Source organism: Nycticebus coucang, chromosome 15 (assembly GCF_027406575.1).
Source record: "Nycticebus coucang isolate mNycCou1 chromosome 15, mNycCou1.pri, whole genome shotgun sequence".
In the NCBI taxonomy this organism is placed as follows: domain Eukaryota; kingdom Metazoa; phylum Chordata; class Mammalia; order Primates; family Lorisidae; genus Nycticebus; species Nycticebus coucang.
The window spans coordinates 16,937,205-16,963,180 of NC_069794.1; the positions used below are offsets into that span (position 1 = coordinate 16,937,205).

Genomic DNA, 25,976 nt, shown 5'->3' on the forward strand with positions numbered 1-25,976 from the left:
CAGGAAAGTGCTTCTCGCTGGAATCACTGGTGAAGTGGCTATCCACTTACCCAGTGTGCCAAAACCGGTGTCACGGTCCCTGAGGGTTAGGGCTATAAGGCAGCTCAGACCCCGCCTTTAGGTTGAAGTCCCGCCCGATCCTTGCTCTGCAACCTCTAGGGCAGACCTTATTGGGGCAGTTCTCTCACAATGGCTCCCTGCAGCCCACAGCCAAACACTATTAGCTCCGTCTGTCTGGCTCAGCAGCTCAGTCTGGGGTCCCAGCCCATGACCAAAGTTCTCCACACTCCCGCTCAAGCTCTCCCCAAGGCAGTTCAACTGAGTGCCAAGTCCAAAAACAGCAAAACAGTTCACAGGTAAGGCCTTTCTGGTTTGCAGTCTCGCTGCTACTGCACTTACAGCTGTTGGCGGGATTAGACTGATGGAACACATGTGATTACTTGCCAGTTTTCCACTGTTTTTGTCCTCCTCTTGGGGTCCAGAAGTCTCTTGCTGACTCCCTGTATCCTCAAAGGGATGATTATAGGCAGATCCCACCAGCCAGAGATGCCTGGAGTCTTATCTCCCTAGACTCACGGTGCCCAGATGCAAGGAAGCTGTTACTTGGCCGCCATCTTGCTCTGCACTCCCAGGGTCATTGCTTTTTGTGTCCCATTTCTGGAAGCCTTTACTCCAGACTGGCTCCAAATTATTTTCTGAAAAGGCTGTTCTAATTTATACTGTACCGATAGTAGAGTATAGTACCTACTGCACTTTGCCTTCGTTAGCATTAGGTATTGTTTATAAAAATACCTTTGTTGATGCAGTAGGTGAGAATTTTTATATATTTGTGTTTATTATTTGTGTTATTTTGCTGTGGTTTCCTTTTTGCCTATTCTTTTTCTAGATTGTGAGCCTACTGAGAGCAGGGACTTCATCTCTTCAGTATATCCTTTTCTGAGGACATCTTTATCAACTTTTAGCAGTCTCTGGACAGCTCATCTCAATAGTGGACTGTTACCCAGAAGACTGCAAGCAAAATATTCTTATTCCAGTATTATTACCATAGCTTCAATGATGACCAAATAAAATTGATCCAAATTGGCCTCTGTGAGCTTTTCTGCTTAATTTTTTACACTGTTGGCTCTTTGTAGTAGTGTCATAACACAGATATGACTGCGGTCAAATGGGAAGTATATGACAGAAGTAATTTGTTACTAATAACAAAGTTAGGAAATCCGAGGATTACTTCTTTACCAGAATTAGAGCACATTCAAGGTTAGTTGTATAATATCATGACCCTCATTCACTTTCTTTCTTTTCTGTTTTGAGGCAGGGTTTTGCTCTGTTGCCCAGGCTAGACTGTAGTGGCATCATATAGTTCACTGCAGTCTTGAACTCCTGGGCTCAAGTGATTCTTCTGTGTCAGTTTCTCTAGTAGCTGGGACTACAGGCATACACCACAATGCTTGGCTAATTTTCCTGTTTTTGTTTTTTTGTAGAGATAGGGTGTCACTATGTTGCCCGAGCTGGTCTCAAACTCTTGTCCTCAAGTGATACTCCTGCCTCTGCCTCACAGTGCTATGATTATAGCTATGAGCCAGTATGCCTGGACCTCACTTGCTTTCTGGTGTAGGAAAGAAATTATTGGGCTTAGAGCTGATTTATTGGTTAGGACAGCACTGTCTGTAGAAATAATAATATAAGCAGAATCATATCTATAATTTTAAATTTTAAGAAGATATTTTAGGGCAGTGCCTGTGGCAGAGTAGGGTGCTGGCCTCATATACCAAGGGTGGCGGATTTGAACCGGGCCCCAGCCAAACTGAAACAACAACAAAAACAGCTGGGCATTGTGGTGGGCGTCTGTAGTCCCAGCTACTCCAGAGGCTGAGGGAAGAGAATCACCTAAGCCCAAGAGCTGGAGGTAGCTGTGAGCTGTGATGCCACAGCACTCTACCGAGGGCAACAAAGTAAGACTCTGTCTCTGAAAAAAAAAAAAAAAAGAAGATATTTAAAAGAATGTGTTCTAAATATTATCATTTCAACATGTAATCAATGTAAAAAAATCATTAATAAGACTTATTTTTTTTTTTTTTTTTTTTTAATTTTTTTTTTTGTAGAGACAGAGTTTCACTTTATGGCCCTCGGTAGAGTGCTGTGGCATCACACAGCTCACAGCAACCTCCAACTCCTGGGCTTAAGCGATTCTCTTGCCTCAGCCTCCCGAGTAGCTGGGACTACAGGCGCCCGCCACAACGCCCAGCTATTTTTTGGTTTGCAGTTCAGCCGGGGCCGGGTTTGAACCCGCCACCCTCGGTAAATGGGGCCGGCGCCCTACCGACTGAGCCACAGGCGCCGCCCAAGACTTATTTTTTTGAGACATTGTCTTACTCTGTTGCCCAGGGTAGAGTGCCGTGGTGTCACAGCTCACAGCAACCTCAAACTCTGGGGCTTAATTGATTCTCTTACCTCAGCCTCCTGAGTAGCTGGGACTACAGGCTCCTGCCATAATACTGGGCTAATTTTTTTTTTTTTAGTAGGTGCCAGGTCTCACTCTTGCTCGGGCTGATCTTGATCTCCTGAGCTCATGGGATCCTTCTGTCTTGGCCTGCCAGAGTGCAAGGATTATAGGCGTGAGCCAGTGCGCTCTGCCAGTCTGTTTTTGCTTTGGCTGGATCCCTTCCACCCCTTGGTAGTCATTGTTTTGATTGTGCTTTGTCTTCAGCATCATACTGGTAAAGCTGTTTCATCTCTTACAATTCTTTAAAGAAATGCTTAAGGATCTTGATCACACCTGTTTAAAATTTCCATTGAAAGCTCCACTCTTGTCTTTGGCTGATCTGGGTGCAATGGTTTTGGTACCTGAGTGGAAAATTGACTCAACTTCAATTTTTCAGTTGAATTCTGTAAGCTAAACCAATTGATCTGTCTATGGTGTTGGCTGTTGTTTCCGCTGTTAATTGTCAGTGCTCTTCAATTAGGGCATGAACAAGATTAATTTTTTCCTCAAAAATTGATGAGGATGGTCTGTTGCTGTGGGCTTCATCTTCAATACTGTCTTGTCTCTTCTTAAATATGTACCCATTTGCAAACTGATTTCTTTGGGGCACAGTCCCCACTGACTTTTTGTAAAGCATCAGTGATTTCACCATTCTTCCACCTAAGCCTCACCATATATTTGATGTTTGTTATTGCTTTAATTTTACTAGAATTCATGTTGCTCTGATAGGGGCTTTTGAAACCAATGTCCTTTTTTTTGAGATAGCCTCACTCCCTTATCATGGGAAGAGTGCCACGGCATCATCATAGCTTGCAGCAACCTCAAATTCTTGGGGTTAAGTGACCTCTTGCCTCAGCCTCCTGAGTAGCTTGGACTACTCAGGTGCTACTACATCCAGCTAGTTTTTCTCTTTTTTGTAGAGATGGGGTCTCATTTTTGCTCAGGCTGGTCTTGAACTCCTAAGCTCAAGCAATCCACCTGCCTTGGCCTCCTAGAAACTAGGATTACAGGTGTGGGCTACCATGCATGGCCTACATGGATTGCAGTTACAAGAGGCTTGAGTTGTAAGTTTGCCCATCGCCCAGTGTGTATTGTACCACCAGCTATGACTTCACCCATCTTCTATTCCCTGCCTCCCATGTGGCCAATTTTCATTGAGTTTCACTTCTATCTGTGCACATGAATGTGGTTTGGTTAGTTCCCTCAATATCTTTTCTAAATACCACATTCATTCATGTTCAAAAAAGAATGTACCAGCCTGAACAAGGGCCAGACCCCGTCTCTACAGAAAATAGAAAAATTAGCCAGGCATGGTGGCTCCAGTGTGTAGTTACAGCTATTCCAGAGGCTGAGGCAGGGGGATCGCTTGAGCTCGGGAGTTTGGGGTTGCTGTGAGCTATGAAGATGCCACTGCACTCTAGCTGGGATGATAGAGTCAGACCTTGTCTCAAAAAAAAAAAAAAAAAGGAAAGAATGTTAGGTTTCAAAAGATCTTAGTTCAAAAATTAGCAGAAGCAGAGGGACTCAATGCTTTGGCCGTTTTATAGACGGCTGATTATGGGTAGAGAATGTCTGAGACAGGCTGATAAGGGAAGTCACTAGACTTCTTTCTCATACATATTTTTCAGTTTTGAAAGAGAACCTATCGCTGAACATTTATCAGGTTAGAAATTTAGTGAGTTTCAAAGAGCACTGTGAACTATGAAGGTAAGTCGGTGAAGGCTATTTCAGTCTATAGACTGCATTATCTGAGAAAGAGCTAACAGAAAGGTGATTGAATAATCATAGTTTTCTTACAATATTCAAATTAGTATCTTCCTTTGTGAGAGAAATTCTCCAATTTCAGACAGGCATGGTGTTGTCAGCCTTTTTTGCAGGTTGAGGCAATAGGAATGCTTGAGCCCAGGGGATCGAATCATCACTGGGCAACATAGTGAGACCCTGTCTCTAAAATAAAATAAAATAGACCCCACGACCCATTGTTTGTCTTTAAAAATTACCATTATTTTGCCATTCTTACCCTCTTAGCTTTTATTTTATTATTTATTTTTTACTTTTATTATTATTTTTTGCACTTGGCTTTTAAATTCAAGTTTGTCTACAGCAAGGCTATCTTCAAAAGCCATATTTCGAGACCATTTTAGCAAACATTCGTGAAATTATTACAGAATAATAAAGTGATTTGTTACGAACACCATGAACTTATAACCTTTGATTTTTTTTTTTTTTTCATTCAGGGTGGAAGGATAGAGAAGCTGCTGTCTCTGAAGGTAGGCACACAAACAACAACTGAAGGGGTGGGAGAGAGTCAAAAAGCCTGGACAAGATTTTGTGTTTACATTCCTACAGTCATTCAACTCAGGGAATTTCTCACGTACACTGACCAGCCAGACACACCATGATCAGACGCAGACTTGAGTACAAATCAGGTTTCATCCTTCACTGGCGCTAAGACCTTGAGCAAGTTCTGCCTTTGAGTCTCACCTTCCTCCTCTGTAAAGTAGGAAGAACCTTCTTGAGTGGGGCAAGATATGAGTTAAGAGGGAAGAAAAGTACCCAGAAATGTGCCTAACCGGTCTTCTGTAACACGTGTTTTTTCCTCCACTGTTACTCTGTTCAGGTTACAGGGTGCGAAAAATCACGATGCAGTCTCTTTCTTCTTCGACCTTCCTTTCCCAATCTAAGAGGTCAGTTCACCAAGGGTCACCGCACGAGACAACACAAGTACTGATGCCAAAGCCCGCCCCCAGAGACAGCAGCCTTCGTTCATCTTCCAAAATCATTTCAATCTCTACTCTCATGTTACCTGCTTTTCTTAAGGTCCTGCAGCTCTAGAAAGATAATCTGGGCTAAGCCCTAACGTTGTCCGGGGTCAAATGTTCGGCTCCCGGGTTGGAGAACTTCCCAAAGCACCCTAGTTTGGTTTAGAGTAAGGCAACTAGCCCAGGGGAGGGTAGCTTTCTCCCGATCTCCAGAAAGCCGCAGCTGAGAAGGCGTTTCCGAACAGCGGGGACAGGCGGAGCCGGCGCCGTCCCCCGCCCCCACCACCCACCGCCAGGGTTGGCGCCTTGACCCTGATCTTGAACCTGGGTACAGTCGTCAGTCGGCACCGAGCACGTGGGCGCGCTTGCCCAGGCCTCATCCCGCCCCGCCTCGCCTTCGCGCAGTCCAGCGGTTCTTGGCGCGTCTCCTGCCGCCGCGCTACCCGTCTCCCCCGGCCGCTCTCGCGCTCGGCGCGCCGCTCCAGTGTTCCAGGCGGCGGCGCGGAGCCGGCGCCCGCGAGGCCGCCTGGGTGGTTGCGAGTCCGGGAGGCGGGGACTGGGCGTGACGCCGGCGCTCGGCTCCCGGAAGCAGCCGGCGCTCCGGATCCGCCGCTCCAGTATCCCTCCTCGCGCCTGCGGGAGCAGAGCCCGCGGTCACCCCAGTTTGAGCAGCGCGACTCCGGCCCGAGCCCGCCCTGCCCGGCGAGATGCAGCCTGTGTACGCGGAAGCGAAGCCCAACCCACTGCAGAACGCGAACTTCTGCTCACGCCTGTTTTTCTGGTGAGTGCCCCCGCCGGAGCCGGGACTCCGTGTCGCCCCAGTCTGCGGCTTCTGCGGGGACGGCGACGGAGGCGGGGGGGTCGAAGGGAGCGCTTTCCTTGCTCTGCGGTCCACGCCGGGCTTCCCGCTGCCACCTGTGCCGCCCTTACGCCACTTGCGTGGTCCCCGCCTGCGCCCCTTCGCGCCGGGAGGACGACGGGGACCTGATGGGACGCAGGGCCCGCTGCCTTGCCGCTGGAGGCCCCGCCAGCCAGCAGTGCCCGGGGTGGCGTGGCAGGCAGAGAACCAAGGCTGCCTAAGCCGGGAATCACTGCTCTGCGGGAGAATGACTGGACCCCTTACATGCCCACCCTGAGGAACTAGAACGGCATCTTTTTCTTTTTAAGTAAGCAGCTTATAACTAGCTTCCTTTATCTGATTTCAGCCAAAGCCTAATTTAGTCTCCTGGACTAATGCCATCTCCCAATAGTGTCCCCACCTCTTCCGATATTCCTTAGGAGACAATTTGGTCCAATTCCACCCCGTTCCCCCCTGTGTCACTTTGTGTCCACTTGTCTCTATCGCTTTTCTCTGAGTACATCTCCCTCTCTCCCTATGTGTCCTGGTACCTATCTATGGTAAATTTCCTGTGGATAAAGTAATTATATTTTATTTGGGAATGAGGACACTATTCGAACAAGATCTGCTTCCACATTTTGCCTTTTTTTTCTTTTTGAGTTGGGGTCTTGCGATGTTGTCCAGCCTGGTCTCCAACTCCTGCGCTCAAGAGATGCTCCCGTCTCAGCCTCCCCGTAGCTGGGATTATGGGATTACAGCGCACTGCCCAGTGTGGCTTCGTGTTTTGCTTTTGATGGGACCTGCCTAGCCACCACTGGAGTGTACCTTTTGACCAGCTTTTGCCCTGTTTCCAATGATTTCACTTCCACCTTTGAGGATTGCTCCAGGGGTGGGGGTACCCCCGAAATCTGTGTGGTCTTTTGGAATCTTCACCCTTGAGAGAGGAGCTCCAAGAAAGTTTTTTTGTTGTTGTTGTTGAGACAGGGTCCCACCCTATGCCCCTGAGCAGAGTGCAGTGGGCGTGGTAGCTCACCGCAACCTCTTACTCAGGCTGCGGACACCCCGCTGCCTCAGCCTCCGGAAGCCGCTGGGATTACAGGAGCTTGCCGCTGCGCCCGGCTGGGTTTTTCCATTTTTTTCATGAGTCGGGGTCTCACTGTCGCTCAGGCGAGTCTCTGAACTCCTGAGCTCAAGCAATTCTCCCTCCTCAGCCTCCCACAGTGCTTGGATTACAGGCGTGAGCCACCGTGCCCGGCCCAAGAATGGTTTTGATGCAGGTAGTTTTTTTTTTGAGACAGTCTCACTCTGTCATTCTGATAAGAGTGCCAGCAGCCTTATAGCTCACAGCAACCTCAAACTCTTGGGCTCAACGGTAGCTCCTGAGTAGCTGAGACTACAGGCACCAGTCTCGATGCCTGGATAGTTTTTCTATTTTTAGTAGAGACTGTCTAGCTCTTGCTCAGACTGGTCTGAACTGAGCTCAAGCAATCCACCCCCTGGGCCATCTGAGTGCTGAGTTTACATGCCTGGCTGATGCTGGTAGTTCTGACCAGGAGAAAACCACCAAAAATCCCCTGAGCTGGGAGGGCCCACAGCTCTAACCTTCTTGACCAAAGCAATAGGCAAAAAAGCTCTGGGAGGTGACACTGTCATCTATGGTGTCTGGTACTCTGCGCTACTAACTCGGTGGGCCTGAATCTTTAGGCTTTAGCTACACTTGGCTAATTAGTAGATCTTCTGTTTCTTGACCTCTGCACTTCTATCTTTTCCCACATAATATGATATTTCCTTTTATTATAGGAAAAGATAAGGAATCTAAGAGTATGAGTCACCTACTTTTGTTTTAATTGTAGTGAACTCTGTGTAGGGACCTTTCTTTGTGGTTTGGCAGCCCTTAAGGAGAGAGGGGCACGGAGGAGGAAGGAATATGGGTGTGGTTACCAAAAATAATTAAGTGATGTGGGCAATTGGTCTCCTCAACTTCAGATAGGGCAAGCAACCCTTGATGCAATTTCTGTGAATTTTCACAGTGTAGGTGCAGGGGAATGGGAAAGTGATGACTTGCTATTGATGACTTGGATAGCTGCCCATTCCCTTGCTGGAGGCAAAGACTGTGGAGCTGAGAGAGGTTAAGTTGCCTAGGATCCCACAGCAAATAAGTGGTGGAGCAGGGTCTAAACATTGGCAGATTGGCTCCCAAGGCTGTGTTGGGAGCCGCTGTACTGAGCTGCTTCCTTTGGGTGCTTGTTCTTAAATGCATGGTGAGGGCTGGGCGTGGTGGCGTGCGTCTGTAGTTCCAGCAACTCAGGAGGTTGAGGCAGAAGTTTCGCTTGAGCCCAGGAGTTTGAGGTTGCAGTGAGCCTTGATCACTGCACTCTAGTCAGGGCCACAGAGCAAGACCTTATATATATATTTAAAAAATGCATGGAAAAGGCTATTCCAAACAGCCCCTGTGCTTGCAGGCTGGAGTTTATGAGTTCTTAAAGTTGCTGGTGTTGGAGAGGATGCATGTGCGACATGTATACTGTGCTTTAGGGCAGCTGTTCTCAACGTGTGGTTCTCAGACTGGCAGCATCAGCACCAGCCAGGAGATTATGTGAACTGGTCGTTCTCTGGCACCCACTCCTGGCTAATTCAGTAAAATCAGGTCTGGGAGAGAGTGTGTGTGTGTGTGTGTGTGTGTGTGTGTGTGTGTGTGTGTGTGCTTTAAGCTACTCTCATTGGAGTGTTAATCCAGTGTTTTATTCCTTTAAAAGAGGGGGCAGGTGTGGATAATGATGGCCTCCTGTATTTACATATCTTCTGCTGGCAAGTAAATTCTTTTTTTTTTAATTTTTTTGTTTTTTTTTTTGCAGTTTTGTCCGGGGCTGAGTTTGAACCTGCCACCTCCGGCATTTGGGGCCAGCGCCCTACTCCTTTGAGCCACAGGCGCTGCCCGCAAGTAAATTCTTAAATTACTTTTAAAGTTGAGGTGTTTTAAAGTGATTTCCTTGTGAGAAGAAAAAAAGAACTTTTACCCGAGGAATGGGAGTCACTTGCAGATCCATTAAAATAAGATGGTATTGGTGATTTTCTACTTCCTGACTTGCTGTGTATTCTGCTTTTAGAACTGCTGGCGATCAGCACCAGTAGCTGTAAATCAGCCTAAGAATGTCACCGCAGATACCATAACCCATGGCCTATTGCTTAACTCTGTATAGCTAGTCCCTAATCAGAATTATTTCTGTAAACCAAGACAATTCCTGACCAGCTCACTTTCTGTCCCTTTTTTGCCTTAAAAAACCTATTAGGAGCAAAGGCCAGTGGAGATCCTCTGCTGGGTTACTTGGCTCAGTCTTCTGACAGCTGTCCTTGCTGTGGCTTGGGTAAACTATTTATTTATTTTTTAATTTTTCTTCAGAATTTATTGCAGGTCACCATGATATGAAAACAAAAGCAGACCATTCTAAATGTGTCAAATTTGTGAGCTTATTAATTTAAATATATGAACCCCATCTCACAAATAGATAACACTAAATCTACTCTGAAAATCTAATCAGTCAAGAAGCATTATCTATTTGGAGGCTGCGTGCTTAGTATCACATTATACCAAAGACAAGGCTGCCATCCTTACAGGACATATGGGGACACTGGCAATCAAACAAAAATGTACTGAATATTCTAATATTTTGGAAAATACTGGGAAAACTAACAAATTTCCCCAGACATCGTTTATTCTTGCCTTTTCAAGAGTCTTATAGATCCAGATACAATTAATTTTTCTTTTTTTTTTAAATTATTATTTATTTATTTTTTATTGTTGGGGATTCATTGAGGGTACAATAAGCCAGGTTACACTGATTGCAATTGTTAGGCAAAGTCCCTCTTGCAATCATGTCTTGCCCCCATAAAGTGTGACATACACCAAGGCCCCACCCCCCCGTCCCTCTTTCTGCTCCCCCCCATAACCTTAATTGTCATTAATTGTCCTCATATCAAAATTGAGTACATAGGATTCATGCTTCTCCATTTTTGTGATGCTTTACTAAGAATAATGTCTTCCACTTCCATCCAGGTTAATACAAAGGATGTAAAGTCTCCATTTTTTTTAATGGCTGAATAGTATTCCATGGTATACATATACCACAGCTTGTTAATCCATTCCTGGGTTGGTGGGCATTTAGGCTGTTTCCACATTTTGGCGATTGTAAATTGAGCTGCAATAAACAGTCTAGTACAAGTGTCCTTATGATAAAAGGATTTTTTTCCTTCTGGGTAGATGCCCAGTAATGGGATTGCAGGATCAAATGGGAGGTCTAGCTTGAGTGCTTTGAGGTTTCTCCATACTTCCTTCCAGAAAGGTTGTACTAGTTTGCAGTCCCACCAGCTGTGTAAAAGTGTTCCCTTCTCTCCACATCCACGCCAGCATCTGCAGTTTTGAGATTTTGTGATGTGGGCCATTCTCACTGGGGTTAGATGATATCTCAGGGTTGTTTTGATTTGCATTTCTCTAATATAGAGAGATGATGAACATTTTTTCATGTGTTTGTTAGCCTTTCGTCTGTCATCTTTAGAGAAAGTTCTATTCATGTCTCTTGCCCATTGATATATGGGATTGTTGGCTTTTTTCATGTGGATTAATTTGAGTTCTCTATAGATCCTAGTTATCAAGCTTTTGTCTGATTGAAAATATGCAAATATCCTTTCCCATTGTATAGGTTGTCTCTTTGCTTTGGTTATTGTCTCCTTAGCTGTACAGAAGCTTTTCAGTTTAATGAAGTCCCATTTGTTTATTTTTGTTGTTGTTGCAATTGCCATGGCAGTCTTCTTCATGAAGTCTTTCCCCAGGCCAATATCTTCCAGTGTTTTTCCTATGCTTTCTTGGAGGATTTTTATTGTTTCATGCCTTAAATTTAAGTCCTTTATCCATCTTGAATCAATTTTTGTGAGTGGGGAAAGGTGTGGGTCCAGTTTCAGTCTTTTACATGTAGACATCCAGTTCTCCCAACACCATTTATTGAATAGGGAGTCTTTTCCCCAAGGTATGTTCTTGCTTGGTTTATCAAAGATTAGGTGGTTGTGAGATGTTAGTTTCATTTCTTGGTTTTCAGTTTGATTCCAAGTGTCTATGTCTTCCAGTGCCAGTACCATGTTGTTTTTGTGCCAGTACCATGCTGTCTTGAGCACTATGGCTTTGTAGTACAGACTAAAATCTGGTATGCTGATGCCCCCAGCTTTATTTTTGTTACAAAGAACTGCCTTAGCTATACGGGTTTTTTTCCGGTTCCATACAAAACGCAGAATCATTTTTTCCAAATTTTGAAAGTACGATGTTGGTATTTTGATACGAATGGCATTGAATAGGTAGATTGCTTTGGGAAGTATAGACATTTTAACAATGTTGATTCTTCCCGTCCATGAGCATGGTATGTTCTTCCATTTGTTAATATCCTCTGCTATTTCCTTTCTGAGGATTTCATAATTTTCCTTTTAGAGGTCCTTCACCTCCTTCGTTAGGTATATTCCTAGGTATTTCATTTTCTTTGAAACTATGGTGAAGGGAGTTGTGTCCTTAATTAGCTTCTCATCTTGACTGTTATTGGTGTGTACAAAGGCTACTGACTCGTGGACATTGATTTTATATCCTGAAACATTACTGTATTTTTTGATGACTTCTAGGAGTCTTGTGGTTGAGCAGAGTTTGACCTCCTCTGCTCCCATTTGGATTCCCTTTATTTCCTTGTCTTGCCTAGAACTTCCAGCACTACATTGAATAGTAAAGGTGACAGAGGACAACCTTGTCTGGTTCCAGTTCTAAGAGGAAAAGCTTTCAGTTTTACTCCATTCAGTAAAATATTGGCTGTGGGTTTGTCATAGATAGCTTTAATCAGTTTTAGAAATGTGCCACCTATGCCTATACTGTTCACTGTTCTAATTAGAAAAGTATGCTCGATTTTATCAAATGCTTTTTCTGCATCTATTGAGAGGATCATGTGATCTTTATTTTTGCCTCTGTTAATACGGTGGATAACATTTATAGACTTGCGTATGTTAAACCAGCCTTGCATCCCTGTGATGAAGCCTACTTGATCATGATGAATGACTTTTTGGATGATAAGCTGTAATCTATTGGCTAGGATTTTGTTGAGAATCTTTGCATCTATATTCATGAGTGAGATTGGTCTGAAATTCTCCTTTTTGTTTGGGTCTTTTCCTGGTTTGGGTATCAGGGTGATGTGTGCTTCATAGAATGTGTTGGGGAAGATTCCTTCTTCCTCAGTTTTTTGGAATAATTTCTGCAGTACAGGAATAAGCTCTTCCTTGAAGGTTTGATAGAATTCTGGAGTGAAGCCATCTGGACCAGGGCATTTTTTGGTTGGAAGCTTTTTTATTGTTTCTTTGATCTCAGTGCTTGAAATTGGTCTGTTCAGGAGCTCTATTTCTTCCTGGCTGAGTCTGGGGAGAGGGTGTGATTCCAAATATTGATCCATTTCCTTCACATTGTCAAATTTCTGGGCATAGAGTTTCTGGTAGTATTCAGAGATGATCTCTTGTATCTCTGTGGGATCAGTTGTTATTGCCCCTTTATCATTTCTGATTGAGGTTACTAGAGATTTTACTTTTCTATTTCTCGTTAGTCTGGCCAATGGTTTATCTATTTTATTTATTTTTTCAAAAGAACCAACTCCTTGTTTCATTAATTTTCTGAATGATTCTTTTGTTTTCAATTTCATTGATCTCTGATTTGATTTTGGCTATTTCTTTTCTTCTACTGAGTTTAGGCTTAGATTGTTCTTCTTTTTCCAATTCCATAAGATCTCTTGTGAGATTGTTGATGTGCTCTCTTTCTGTTTTTCGAATGTAGGCATCTAAAGCGATGAATTTTCCTCTCAAAACTGCTTTTGCAGTGTGCCACAGGTTTTGGTAGCTTGTGTCTTCATTGTTGTTATGCTCAAGGAAGTTAATGATTTCCTGTTTTATTTCTTCCTGCACCCATCTGTTATTCAACAGAAGATTGTTTAATTTCCATGCCTTTGGGTGGGGTTGAGCATTTTTGTTAGAGTTGAGTTCCACCTTTAGTGCCTTATGGTCTGAGAAGATACAAGGTAAAGTTTCAATTCTTTGGATTCTGTTGATATTTATTTTGTGTCCCAGGATATGATCAATTTTGGAGAATGTTCCATGGGGTGATGAGAAGAATGTATATTCTTTATCTTTGGGATGGAGTGTTCTATTTGAGTCTATCAAGCACAGTTGTTCTAGGGTCTCATTTAAATAGCTTATATCTTTGTTTAATTTCTGTTTAGAGGATCTGTCCAGCTCTGTAAGAGGAGTGTTAAAGTCCCCTGTTATTATGGTATTAACAGATATCATATTGCTCAGACTGAGTAAGGTCTGTTTCAGGAATCTGGGAGCATTTAAATTGGGTGCATAAATATTTAGAATTGAAACATCTTCTTGTTGTATTTTTCCCTTGACCAATATAAAGTGACCATCTTTGTCTTTTTTGACTTTAGTTGCTTTAAATCCACATGTATCTGAAAATTAGATTGCAACTCCTCCATTCTTCTGAATTCGATTTGACTGAAAAATTGTCTTCCATCCCCTGACTTGGAGTTTAAATTTGTTTTTTGAAGCCAGGCAGCAAATGGATCTCTTGTGGTTTTTAATCCAGTCATCCAATCTATGTCTCTTCAGTGGGGAATTCAGCCATTACCCTTATTGAGATAATTGATAAGTGTGGTAATATTCTATTCAACTTATTTTGGGAGAGTTCATTGCTTAGTTTTATCTTTTGCATCAGTGTGGTGGTTTGGTTCTGTCCTTTAATTTCTGAGTTCTTACTTTGCTGCTGATCCATTGTGATGGTCAGTGTGTAGAAGAGGTTGAAGTATTTCCTGTAGAGTTGGTCTTGTGGCAAATTTCCTCAGTGTTTGTTTTTCCGTAAATGATTTGATTTCTCCATCAATTTTAAAGCTTAGCTTAGCAGGATATAGAATTCTGAGCTGGAAATTGTTCAGTTTAAGTAGATTAAAGGTAGATGACCATTGTCTTCTTGCTTGGAACATTTTATTAGAGTTGTCTGCAGTCACTGTGATGGATTTGCCCCTATAGGTCAACTGTCGCTTACTTCTGGCAGCTTGCAGAATCTTTTCTTTTGTCTTGACTTCGGACAGGTTCATCACAATGTGTCTTGGAGAAGCTTGGTTAGAGTTGAGGCGACCTGGTGTCTGATATCCCTCTGAAAGCAGTGTGTCAGAATCTTTGGTGATATTTGGGAAATTTCTTTTATAATATTCTCTAGTATTGTTTCCATTCCTATGGGGCATTCTTCTTCCCCTTCTGGGATTCCTATAACTCGTATGTTGGAACACTTCATAAAGTCCCATAATTCTGACAGTGAATGTTCTGCTTTCTCTCTCTTCTTTTCTGCCTCTTTAACTATCTGAGTTATCTCAATAACTTTGTCCTCTACCTCTGAAATTCTTCCTTCTGCATGGTCTAACCTGTTGCTGATACTTTCCATTGCGTCTTTAAGTTCTCTAATTGACTACTTCAGTTCCTTCAGCGCCTCTATATCCTGTGTATATTCTTCTTATCATTCATCTCTTATTTGATTCTGTTTTTGGATTTCCTTTCAGTTATTTTCCACTTTATTAGCAGTTTCCTTCGTTGTTTCCATCATTTCCTTCATTGTTTTCAGCATGTGTATTCTAAGTTCCCTTTCTGTCATTCCTAACATTTCTTTATAGGTGGAATCCTCTGCAGCAGCTACTTCATGGTCCCTTGGCGGGGTTGTTCTGGACTGGTTCTTCATGTTGCCAGGAGTTTTCTGCTGATTCTTCCTCATGAGTGATTTCTTTTATCTGTTTCCTTGCCCTAATTTTCCTTTCACTTCCTCTCGCTTTTTATTTTTTTATTTTTTTTTGGCCGGGGATGGGTTTGAATCCGCCACCTCAGGCATATGGGACCGGCACCCTACTCCTTGAGCCACAGGCGCCGCCCCTCTTGCTTTTTAAGTTTGCGTACCTGTAGACCAGGGTTTTGATGAGTCCTTTTGGTACAGGACCAGAAGGATTAGAAGGTTGAAGAGGAAGAACGGATAAAAGAAAGAAAAAGGAAGAAAGAAGAAAGAAAGAAAAGAAAAGAAAAGAAAAAAGAGTGAAAGGAAAGGGGGTGGGTAAAACGGAATATTGACAAAAAGAAAAGAGGCACAGAAAGCGGGAGACAAAGCAACATAGGTGTACAGTAGGGCACTTTGACACAACCTTAAAAAAACCCCAACCTCTGGAGGTGCCTGCTTAGATAGTTCTCTTTAGGTCAGCAGCTCTTTGCTAACCCAATCGGACACTGTACCCCACCTCCCCCAAGTATAGATGAAAGACAAAAATGCTATAAATTCAACCAAAACAAGCAAACAGAAAACTTTGTGGGATAAAATTGGGTGAAAAACTAAATAATAGGGTTGGAAGCACTAGCAAAAATAAAGTTGTAATTATTGAAAAAAGGCAGCAATGAGAAATTATATTTAAAGTAGAAAAATGGAGAAAGGAAAAAGAAAAGACAAATCTGTAGGGCAAAGGTTGAAATTAAAAAACAACAACCTCAGCACAAAAAAATAAAAAACAAACAAACAACAAACCCTCCCCCCAAAAAGCAGTGTATATATCTTGTTGAATATTTTCTGGGAACAGGTTGTCTTCTGTGGTATGAGATATTAATCACAATGCTGATATGACTGGAGGCCTCTGCTGATTTCTCAAACCCCACAGGGTGGAGACCCTAAATCTCCCTTCAGCCCTCTTAAAAGGCACTTTAAACTTCTAAACTTGGCTAAGCAGAAGCTTTCCCAGGAAAGTGCTTGTCACTGGGATCAATGCTGAAGTGGCTATCCACTTACCCAGTGTGCCAAAACCGATCTCACTCTGCCCTTGAGGGTTAAGGCTGTAAGGTGGCTCAGTCACTAAATTCCTAGCTCCTGTTCGATCCTTGCTCTGTGACCCTGAGGGCGGAGCTTGCCAGGGCCGTTCTCTCACAATGGCTCCCTGCGGCCCACAGCTGAACACTATTAGCTCCTCCGGCTCAGAAGCTCAGTCTGGGGCCCTAGACCACGCCCAAAGTTCTCTACACTCCTGCCCAAGCTCTTCCCAAGGCAGTTCAACTGAGTGCCAAGTCCAGAAACATCAAAACAGTTCACAGGTAAGGTCTTTCCAGTGTGCAGTTTCACTGCTGTTGTACTTACAGCTGCCGGCCGGATTACACCGATCGAACGAATGAATATGCTCTTTATATTTGCATGTATTGAAGCATGTTTCCCTTCCTTCTCTTCATGACTTTACATTGGATTAGTGTGTGGGTTGTTGGTGTTATTGTCTACCAGTTGCCTAAGCTAGAGTGCCATGGCATCAGTCTAACTCACAGCAAACTCAAACTCCTGGGTTCAAGGGCTCCTCCTACCTCAGCCTCCCGAATAACTGAGGGCACAGGTGCCAGCCACCATGCTGGCTAATTTTTCTATTTTTAGTAGAGATAGGGTCTTTCTTTTGCTCAGGCTTGTCTTGATCTCCTAAGGCCCAAGAAATCCTCTTGCATTGGTCTCCCAGAGTGCTAGGATTACAGGTCTGAGTTATTGGGCATGGCCTTTCCACCATGCTTAGGGCATCAACCTTTACCGTCAGCCACTGACACCTACTGATTCCATTTTGGAAATGGCCCTTGGAGTCATTCATTGATTCAGCACACATTTTCTGAATGCTGGTGTTTGGGATCTGCGGGTAAAGAAAGGCACAACTATCCCCGGCCTCCTGGAGCATGTGTGTTTTTCCCAATTCTGGCTCTGGCCTTATCTTGTACTTGGGCCTTCTGGTACCAGTCTTTGTCTTAAGACAAATCCATGCCATTCTCTTGTTTACAAACCTCTCTTGCCTCCTGTTACTTTTAAGAGTAAACCAAAATTCTTTAGTGTGCCTTTCAGGATCTGCTGTCCAAGCTGTCATTTCTCATGCAGAAGGGCTCTTCAGATGAGGCAGACCTTAACAATTCTGCCTTTAAAGGGGCATCAGAGCCAGCATTGGGGCCCTGACTGATGGAAGGTGGTAGCATTTGAATGAGCCCCTAGATCACAGAGGTTGTAAGAGTAAACCCTGGGAAGCAGGTTGATGCCAGAGGCATAGCGATTGTGACACTGAGCCCTAACGGTGGCCGGGTGCCACAGGGAACATGCCCATCTGTCACTTGCCTGGGTAATAGTTTCAGCTCTGCTAATCACCTGACCATGGGCAAGTTTTCTCATCTGTGAGGCAGGCAGAATAATCATAACCACCTCATAGGGTGGCAGAGAGAGCAAACTCAGGCAAACATTTAGCAGAGTGTCCTGCAGCCGGGTGTGGGGGCTCCTGCCGGTAGTTGCAGCTACTTGGAAACTGAGAATAAGTAGGAACAGAATAAGTAGGAACAGCAAATAGCAAGCAGTAATTAAATACTGTGGTGGCACCTGTGGCTCAGTGAATAGGGCGCCAGCCCCATATACTGAGGGTAGCAGGTTCAAACCCAGCCCCGGCCAAACTGCAATAAAAACAAATAGCTGGGCATTGTGGCGGGCACCTGTAGTCCCAGCTACTCGGGAGGCTGAGTCAAGAGAATCACCTGAGCTTAAAAGCTGGAGGTTGCTGTGAGCTGTGACTCCATGTCACTCAGAACAGGGTGACAAAGTAAGGCTCTGTCTCTCTTTAAAAAAAAAAAAAAGGTTACCTTCATTTTGTTACTTAATGTTCGTTAACTTAACATTCTCTTTTCTCTTTTTTTCCTGAGAGACAGATCTTGCCTTTTTCCCAGTCTGGAATGAGTATAACTGAATATAGCCTTGAACTCAAGTGATTTCCTAACTCAGGCTCCCGAGTAGCTGGGACTACAGGTGGGTTACCACCACACTGAGATAATTTCGCTTAGTTTTTATAGAGATAGGGTCTTGCTCTATTGCCCAGACTGGTTCTGAACTCCTGGTCTCAGGTGATCCTCCTGTCTCACCCTCTGAACATGCTGATTACAGGCATGAACCACCGTGCCAGACCAATGTTGTCATTTTTTTTTGATTGGCACAGTTTATTTCCAGACAGGCTAAACATGTAAATTTCTGAGTCTCATTCTTTATCCGCAGAATCACAGTCTCCTGGGGGTGAGGGGGCATTGTGAAGTCTGCATTTTTTAGTGTGCTGCCTGGGCGATTCAGAGGCTAAGGGTTGGGAGCCACTTTCCTTAGGTCTTTCTCAGCTCTTAGAGTGCAGTTCTACCTGGGTAGTGTCTGGGAGGCTGAGGTGACCAATTTGACCCCTCTGTGGTTTAGATTACTCATTCAGGAAATATTTGAGTACATTCTCAGTCTTCAGGTTCAAATCTATGAAAATCAAATGGCATTCCTGTTCTAAGCTCACGCAGCCTGGGCGGAGGCAGTTAGTGTAATGCTGGCTGCTGAAGGACAGCCTCCCATCCCAGTGGCCTTACTGCAGCCCCACCCCTTCTTCTGCTATAGTCCATTCTAGCTTGTTGTGGGTGAAGAACTGCCCCACATCCTTGTTCCTGGCTGGGCTTCTTCCATCTCGTGGCGTGGCTGTCCCCTCTGTATGTGTTTCCTTTCTGTTGAGTCTTCTTTCTTCATCTGGACAGAGGTTATAGGGGGAAGGCTTTTGAGTGCCAGGCTTGGAAGTGAGACACACCATTTGCATGCACATCCTGTTGGCCAGGTCTCAGTCCCATGGTCACCTCTGACCACAAGTGGGGGATAGGACACGTGCTTCATGTGTCCATGTGTCCAGCAATCTCTTGACCTGCCGTTGTGTGAGCTGGAGTAGAGGGACGGATGAACGGTGTGGGGCTGGGGAGTTTGGGGAGTTTGTTGACCCTGCTGTTGGAGCTGGGATGGAGAAGGTGGGAATCATCCCCCTAAGAGACAAGTACGTCCACGTCACAGGCTGTAGGTTGGGATGGTGTATTCTGTGATGGGTAGTGGATGGGCATCTTCTGTTGTTACGCCCTCCCTGCTTGATGGTGTTTTATCAACCTAAGTTCACCCTCCTCCCCTCTTTCCTCCCAGATGTGTTCAGACTTTGCTTCTCCCATCTCTCCGTCCTTGTAGCCAGAATACTTGTAGCCCTTCTATGGTTTCTGGTTTAGTGACTTATTTCATTTCCTAGTTCCAGGTTCACTTCTGTGCTGGCCTTTTCATGGGGCTAGTCGCTGTCTGCTCTTGCTAAATTACAGGGTTGAAAGGGAGAGATCTTCTGGCCCCATACTTGGTACAGGAATCCCTTACACACAATGGGCAATGGGGAAATTCATGAATTGATTCTTAGGACTCCAGATTAGAAGAAACAGAGATTGTATTGAGTTGTAGTTTTCTTTCTGGGCAATTTCTACCCACTTTTACCTCCTGTCTTTTTGTCAACACACAGCAAGTTGGCTACCTGTCTTCCTCTGCTTGCCTTTTGTCATTCAAAGACAGTTGTCATGGTCACATTAAATCCTGTGTTTTTTGAGAAATTTCTCCAGTTTCCAGGCTTCCTAAAATGGTAGGGTTTTCAGACCCTCATTCATCTGTTTGAATCAAATGTTCTTTAGTTAATCAATGTCTTTATTCTAATGGGACATCTGGAACTGTATATTCCAGATGTGTTCTGATGACAGGGTAGTGTTTTAACTTCTTCAGTGATTTTATAAATAGTTTTGAGTGGTTGCTGTGTTCTAGATATTCTAGACCATTGGTTCTCAATCTGTGGTTGCCACCCCTTTGTAACATTGAAAATGCATCGCAGCATTAGGAAGGTTGAGAACCACTATTCTAGACCAAAGATTTGTGATCCATGACCTGGTCAAATCCAGTCCATTGCCTGTTTTTATAAATAATGTTTTTTTTTTTTTTTTTGTAGTGGTGTCATCATAGCACACTGCAACCTCAAATTCCTGGGCCCAGTCAATCTTCTTGCCTCAGCCTACTGAGTAGTGGGGCTATCAGGATGTGCCACCATGCCCAGATAACTTTTCCGATTTTTTTTTTTGAGATGGACTTCCACTATGTCTCCCTCAGTAGGGTGTCGTGGCGTGACAGCTCACTGCAACCTTAATTTCTTAGGCTTAAGTGATTTCTCTTGCCTCAATCTCCCAAGTAGCTGGGACTATAGGCACCCACCATAACGCCTGGCTATTTTTTTGTTGTAGTTGTCATTATTGTTTGGTAAGCCAAGGCTGGGTTTGAACCCACCAGCTCTGGTGTATGTGGCTGGTGCCCTAGTCACTGAGCTACAGGCACCAAGCCAATTTTTCTGTTTTTAGTAGAGATGGGGTTTCATTTTTGCTTAGGATGGTCTTGAACTCCTGAACTCAAGGGGATCCTCCTGCCTTGGCCTCTCAGAGTGTTAGGAATTCAGGTGTGAACCACTGTGCCTGGAGGTAAATGACATCTTTAAAATTTTTTTTTTATTTCCTTGCTTATTTTTTATTTTTATTTCTTTGCTTTTTCTTGGGGGAAGGGGGTGGGTTGAGATAGAGTCCTACCCTATTCCCTAAGTAGAGTGCAATGGCCTCATAGTTCACCGCAACCTCAGATTTGGGCTGTGGGCATCCCACTGCCTCAGCTTCTAGAGGCCTTTGGGATTACCGGCACTCGCCATTGTGCGCTGCTGGGTTTTTCATTATTTTTTTATGAGTCACGGTCTCTAAAAAAAACACAGCCATGCTCATTTGTTTTATATATTATCGGTTACAGAATTGGTGGTTGGTGGTAACAGAATTGAGTAGTTGCAAAAGAGACCGTGTGTCCAGCAAAATCCTAAAACATTTATTATGGAACTCTTTACAGAAAATGTTTCTTGACCCCTGTTCTATTTCTTTATTATTATTATTTTGTTGTTGTTGAGACAGAGTCCCATTCTATGCCCTGAACAGAGTGCAATGGCGTCCTAGCTCACTGCAACCTCAGACTTGGGCTGTGGGCATCCGACTGCCTCAGCCTCCAGAAGCCGCTGGGATTACAGGCACTCGCCACAGTGCCTGGCTGGGTTTTCCGTTTTTTTAGGAGTCAGGGTCTCATTCTTGCTCAGGCATGTCTCGAACTCCTGAGCTCAAGCAATTCTCCCTCCTCAGCCTTCCACAGTGCTGGACAGTTCATAGAGTAGTGAGCAAAATACATAAAAGTCCCTGTCTTCATACATTTTAAATTTGGTAAAAGAACAAGCTCTAAGCCAAACAGTATGTTTTATGTAAGTGCCAAGAAGGAAAAAGAAGGCAGGGAAGGAGGTTAGGAGAGGATGTGTGGGCAAGGGTGATGACACTTTGAGGAGGGTGGTTGGGGAGAGCATCAGGAGAAGGCCCGGGAGTGCAGGCCTGGAGGAGGTGAGGCAGCGAGTCGTGGATGTTTTGGGGAGCGCAATGGCAAGGGCAAGAGAACAGATCTTTTGGATTTTGCTGGAAGGAGCTGGGCTTTACTCTGAGTGGAGTGGAGGTCCACTGAAAAGCTTTGAAAAGAGGTGTGACACGGTCCATTGAGGATTTAGTAACATCACTAGCTGCTGTATGAGAATTGTAACAATGGATACCAATAACAGAAGATGAACACAAGATCAATACGTCAGGTTTGAACACCTCTTGTAATTGCATAAGTCTAATGTGACTTGAATATTATAATTTTCATACAGCTTTTTCCTTTCTTAAAATGTGCATACAGTTTTTTTTTTTTTTGCTCTGTATATAACACTTTCTAATTGCCTCCTTCAAATGATTGTTGATGTGGATAATCATTTCTACTAAGCTTATTAACTCTATATTGCCTTATTTTTTTCTGGTTAATTCATAGCATTTTATTAGCCCTAACTATTATTGGATAACCTGGGTAGTCTTTAAAATACAGAGATGCTTGGCCTCTGGTTAGGCCAGTTTGACTCATAATCTCTGGGAGTGGGATGTAGGTATCAGTATTTTAAAAAGTTTCCCTGGCTCAGCGCCTGTACCTCAGTGGTTATGGTGCTGGCCACATACAACAGGGCTGGCAGGTTCAAACCCGGCCCAGGGCCTGCTAAACAACAGTGAGAACTACAACAACAACAACAAAAAACAGCTGGGCATTGTGGTAGGTGCCTGTAGTCCCAGCTACTTGGGAGGCTAAGGCAAGAGAATTGCTTATACTCAAGCATTGGAGGTTGCTGTGAGTTGTGAGCTGTGACAGTACGGCACTCTGCCCAGGGCGACATAATGAGACTCTGTCTCAAAAACAAAATTTTTTTTTTCCCCTAAGAGTTTTTGCTGGACACTGAAGACAAAGAACCGTTGCCTATTTCTGGAAGATCAAAGTAATTTTTATGCATATTTCCATTTTCCTGGCTAAGGGTCCCTTCCCCACCCCCTTTCAGGTTCCTCTCAAAGAACTAGCTGATCTCAAAGCATGAGAAACATCACCACAAGAGGACTTACTCATGCCTGAACCGGGGATGTTAGAGATACTGGGTCTTTTGGGGCTCATAGTAACCCTTCGTTGAGGGTGGCTCCGTTCCTGGTGTCACTGGTGAAGAAAACTTGAGACCAGAGAGGCCAGGTAACATGCCGAGGATCACCCAGGCAGGACTTGGTGTATCTGGGAATTGAGTCAGGTCTGACCAATTCCAGAGCATGAGCTTTGGCCTCCGTTTCACTGTGTTTATTTCCTCACCTTGGGTTAGTGATTCAGCTCCTGAGCGTAATTGAGTGGAAATTTCACACTTGCCACTTAAAAGCTCTGATCAGTTGCTTTATTTGCACATCATTATTGATGCGTTTTTTTTTTTTGGTAAGAGTGTGACTGAGATTATGTGATAAACTCAATTGACCAGTTCTAATGTATTTCATTGACGTGATCCTTCACCAGCTAGACAGTGTACACTGTCTCTCTGGACAGAATGAAAGAAGGGGCAGGGCCTGGTGGCCCACGCCTATAATCCTAGGACTCTGAGGGGAGGCCTAGGCAGGGTAGATTGCTTGAACTCAGGAGTCTGAGACCAGCCTGAACAAAAGTGAGACCCCGACTCTGCTAAAAATAGAAAAACTAGCCAGGCATTGTGGTGGGTGCCTGTAGTCCCAGCTACTTGGTAGGCTGAGGTAAGAGGATTGCTTGAGCCCGGGAGTTTGAGGTTTCTGTAAGCTGTGAAGATGCCGTGACACTCAATCCAGGGTGACAGAATGAGACTCTGTCTTAAAAAAGAAAAAAAGAAAGGAAGGAAAAAGGTGTCTGTCGTATTCTGAATAGTAGAAGGGAGGTTTATCAATGGCTTAACACAGGCTGGGCCTGGAGGGGTTTGAGTGTCACAGAATCCAGATGTGGCATTAATATGATTCTAAGTATTGGCTGAATGCGATGGCTTATTCCTGTAATCCTAGGACTCTGGGTGGCTGAAGGGGGAGGATCTATTGAGGTCAGGAGTTCGAGACCAGCCTGAGTGAGACCCTGTCTCTACTAAAAGTAGAAAAACTAGCTGGTGGGTGTGGTGGGTGTCTATCTTCTCAGCTACTTGGAAGGCTAAGGCAGGAGGATTGCTTGAGCCCGGGACTTTGAGGTTGCTGTGAGCTTGGCTGAGGCCATGACACTCTAGCCTAGACAACAGAGGGAGACTCTGTCTCAAAAAAAAAAATAAATAAATAAAATAAAGTAAATAAATAAATAAAGGCAACAAAGGGAAATTTAACTCATACTCTGAACTGGGCCACTATCTATGGAAGTATTTTGAAAATTATAGGGTGGTGTTACTGTATCCCAAGAAGTCTTCCGGAAGTAGTTTCACAGCAGAACATTATGGCTGAAACTGGCCCAGTCAGCCTTTGTGGACTGTCATCTCTCTTTCTGTTAGTAGTGCTGCTGTCAACCCGGTAACCTAGGCTTGCATGCCCGTAGGTGTCTGAATGCAGGGGAAGTCTGGTCAGTGACAGTGGGAAGCCAGTTGCCCCATCGTGACTGGAGGTGCTCAGTGATTCCTGACTCCAGCCTAACCTGCACGCCGCAGGCTTCGCCTGCACAGAGCGCAGCTCTGCTGCCTTCTGCTCCTATGCCTTTCATGGCATGCTCTTTGGCACGGGCCCAACTTAGCTTATCCTCCTATTCCTGGACAGTCAGTATGTGATACCTTTCCCTAATCACCTCATATCTGCTGTCCTATGCCCATAGCTCATGATGTACTCATGAAAGCCCACCTCTCAGCTCTGCTTTAAAATCCTCCCTGAAAACTCATCTATTAACCAACTTTTAGCTTATTATTCAAAGAATGTAGACTTGGTATATCCTAGTTGCTGGTTTTGTTGTTTCATTTTTAAAAACTTTATGTAGTACTTACAGGCATCAGGGAGCTATTTTAAGTACATTACAGATATTAACTTATTTAATCCTAATAACAGATTTATGAGGTAGGTACTGTTACTTCCCAAGATCACACAGCCTGTGACTGGCAGAGCCTATGTTCAAACCAGGTAGGTAGCCCAGCACAGAGTCCTTGCTCTCAGCTGCAATGTACTGTTACCTCCCTGGGTTACAGGTGCTGGGGATAGAGTGGTGAGGGAGCCCTGTCTCTGCCCTAAGGGGCTTACATTCCCATGGGTGTCAGACCACAACCACTTTGAGTGTCTGCTGTGTGCAAGCACTGGACTTGTCCACCACAAAGACGGTATTGACTATGGAGGGCAGCGTCCCTGCCTACATACTCATTGCTATATATGTGTCTCCAGTGCCTGACCCAGTGGTGGCACAAAGCGGCTCAGTTACTAGTCTTTTAAATGAATAAATAGGACAACTTTGATGCCATTTTTGAGTTAACTGCATCTTCTGCTTTCTTTTTGGTGAAGGTTATGCTGAATACAGTGATAAAAAGAAATTCCTAATTTGCCTCTTCCCTTCCCTATGGATCTAGAACATTTCCTTCATTTCAGAAAATTCTGCTGGACAGCATGTTCCAGTTGTAGAGGATTAGATCCCTGGACAATGAAGTGTTTTTAAAAAACATGATCAAAGACAGATGTACTCATGGTTAACTTTCCCTTCCAGAGCAGCAGGGGGTCAGGGCTGGGGGTGAGAGCAAGGGCTGGGAGTGTGATAGTGGGTGGCTGGCCCTGGCAAAAGGGGACCTGGGACTGAATGTCAGGGATGATGACATTATCAACAGCAAACACAGGTACAGCCTTTATGTTATATTTTATGCATACTGACATTAACTCATTTGTTCCTCCCAACTACCCTTCTGAGGTTGATACTTTATTATCCCCAGTTTAAAGGTGAAGAAATTGAGTTACAGAGAGCTTAAGACAGTTGCACAAGGTCACATAGCTAACAAGCAGAAAAGTGAGGCCTTGAATCCAGGCAGAGTCTCCACTTCATCCCTGCACTCCGCTGCCTCTCAGCATGAGAATATCCGTCAGGAAAAAAGATCCTTCTGGCTGCAACACAGAGAAAGTTAGAAGATGGATTTTATTTATTTATTTATTTTAGAACTGGAGTCTCATTGTTGCTCAGGCTGGTCTCGAACCTTTGAAGTCAGGCAACCCACCTGCCTGGGCCTCCCAGGGTACTAGGATTACAGGTGTGAGCCACTGCGCCCAGCCACATTCTACAGGTTTTGTTTTATATACATAATGACCAAGACATATACATTCTCTGTCTCACACATATTTAACATATATGTATTTTAATAAAAAGGCAAGTTTCAAGAAACAATATTATTATCTTTTATGGAACATGGAACACTGATATTTTCTATTCTGTTCCATTAAACAAAAGTGCTGATTATGATGATTATTATCATGACCTACTAAACTGACTTGGTGGTGTCATGACCCACAGTTCAATAGCCCCTGCTCTTGAGCAAATTAAGCAGGCTGCTGTCCTACAAGGCTGTACCTCCAAAACCTCCCTCAG

At 44.2% G+C, this 25,976-nt stretch overlaps 1 protein-coding gene across 10 annotated transcripts in view; it reads left to right on the forward strand.

Moving 5' to 3' along the window:
* The window catches only part of LOC128566988 (ATP-binding cassette sub-family C member 4-like), a 316,653-nt gene that overhangs the window by 18,152 nt on the left and 272,525 nt on the right, over positions 1 to 25,976 (forward strand). For 6 of the 10 annotated variants that reach the window (XM_053564123.1, XM_053564122.1, XM_053564124.1 and 3 more), the window contains exon 1: positions 5,820 to 6,025. The exons of 3 other annotated variants lie outside the window; for them this stretch is intronic. In XM_053564123.1, the coding sequence (XP_053420098.1) occupies positions 5,952 to 6,025 (74 nt within the window). In that variant the 5' untranslated portion in view covers positions 5,820 to 5,951. Of the gene's footprint in view, positions 1 to 5,819; positions 6,026 to 6,086; positions 6,411 to 25,976 lie in introns of those variants that run through there. One more of the 10 variants, XM_053564128.1, reaches the window with a different exon arrangement.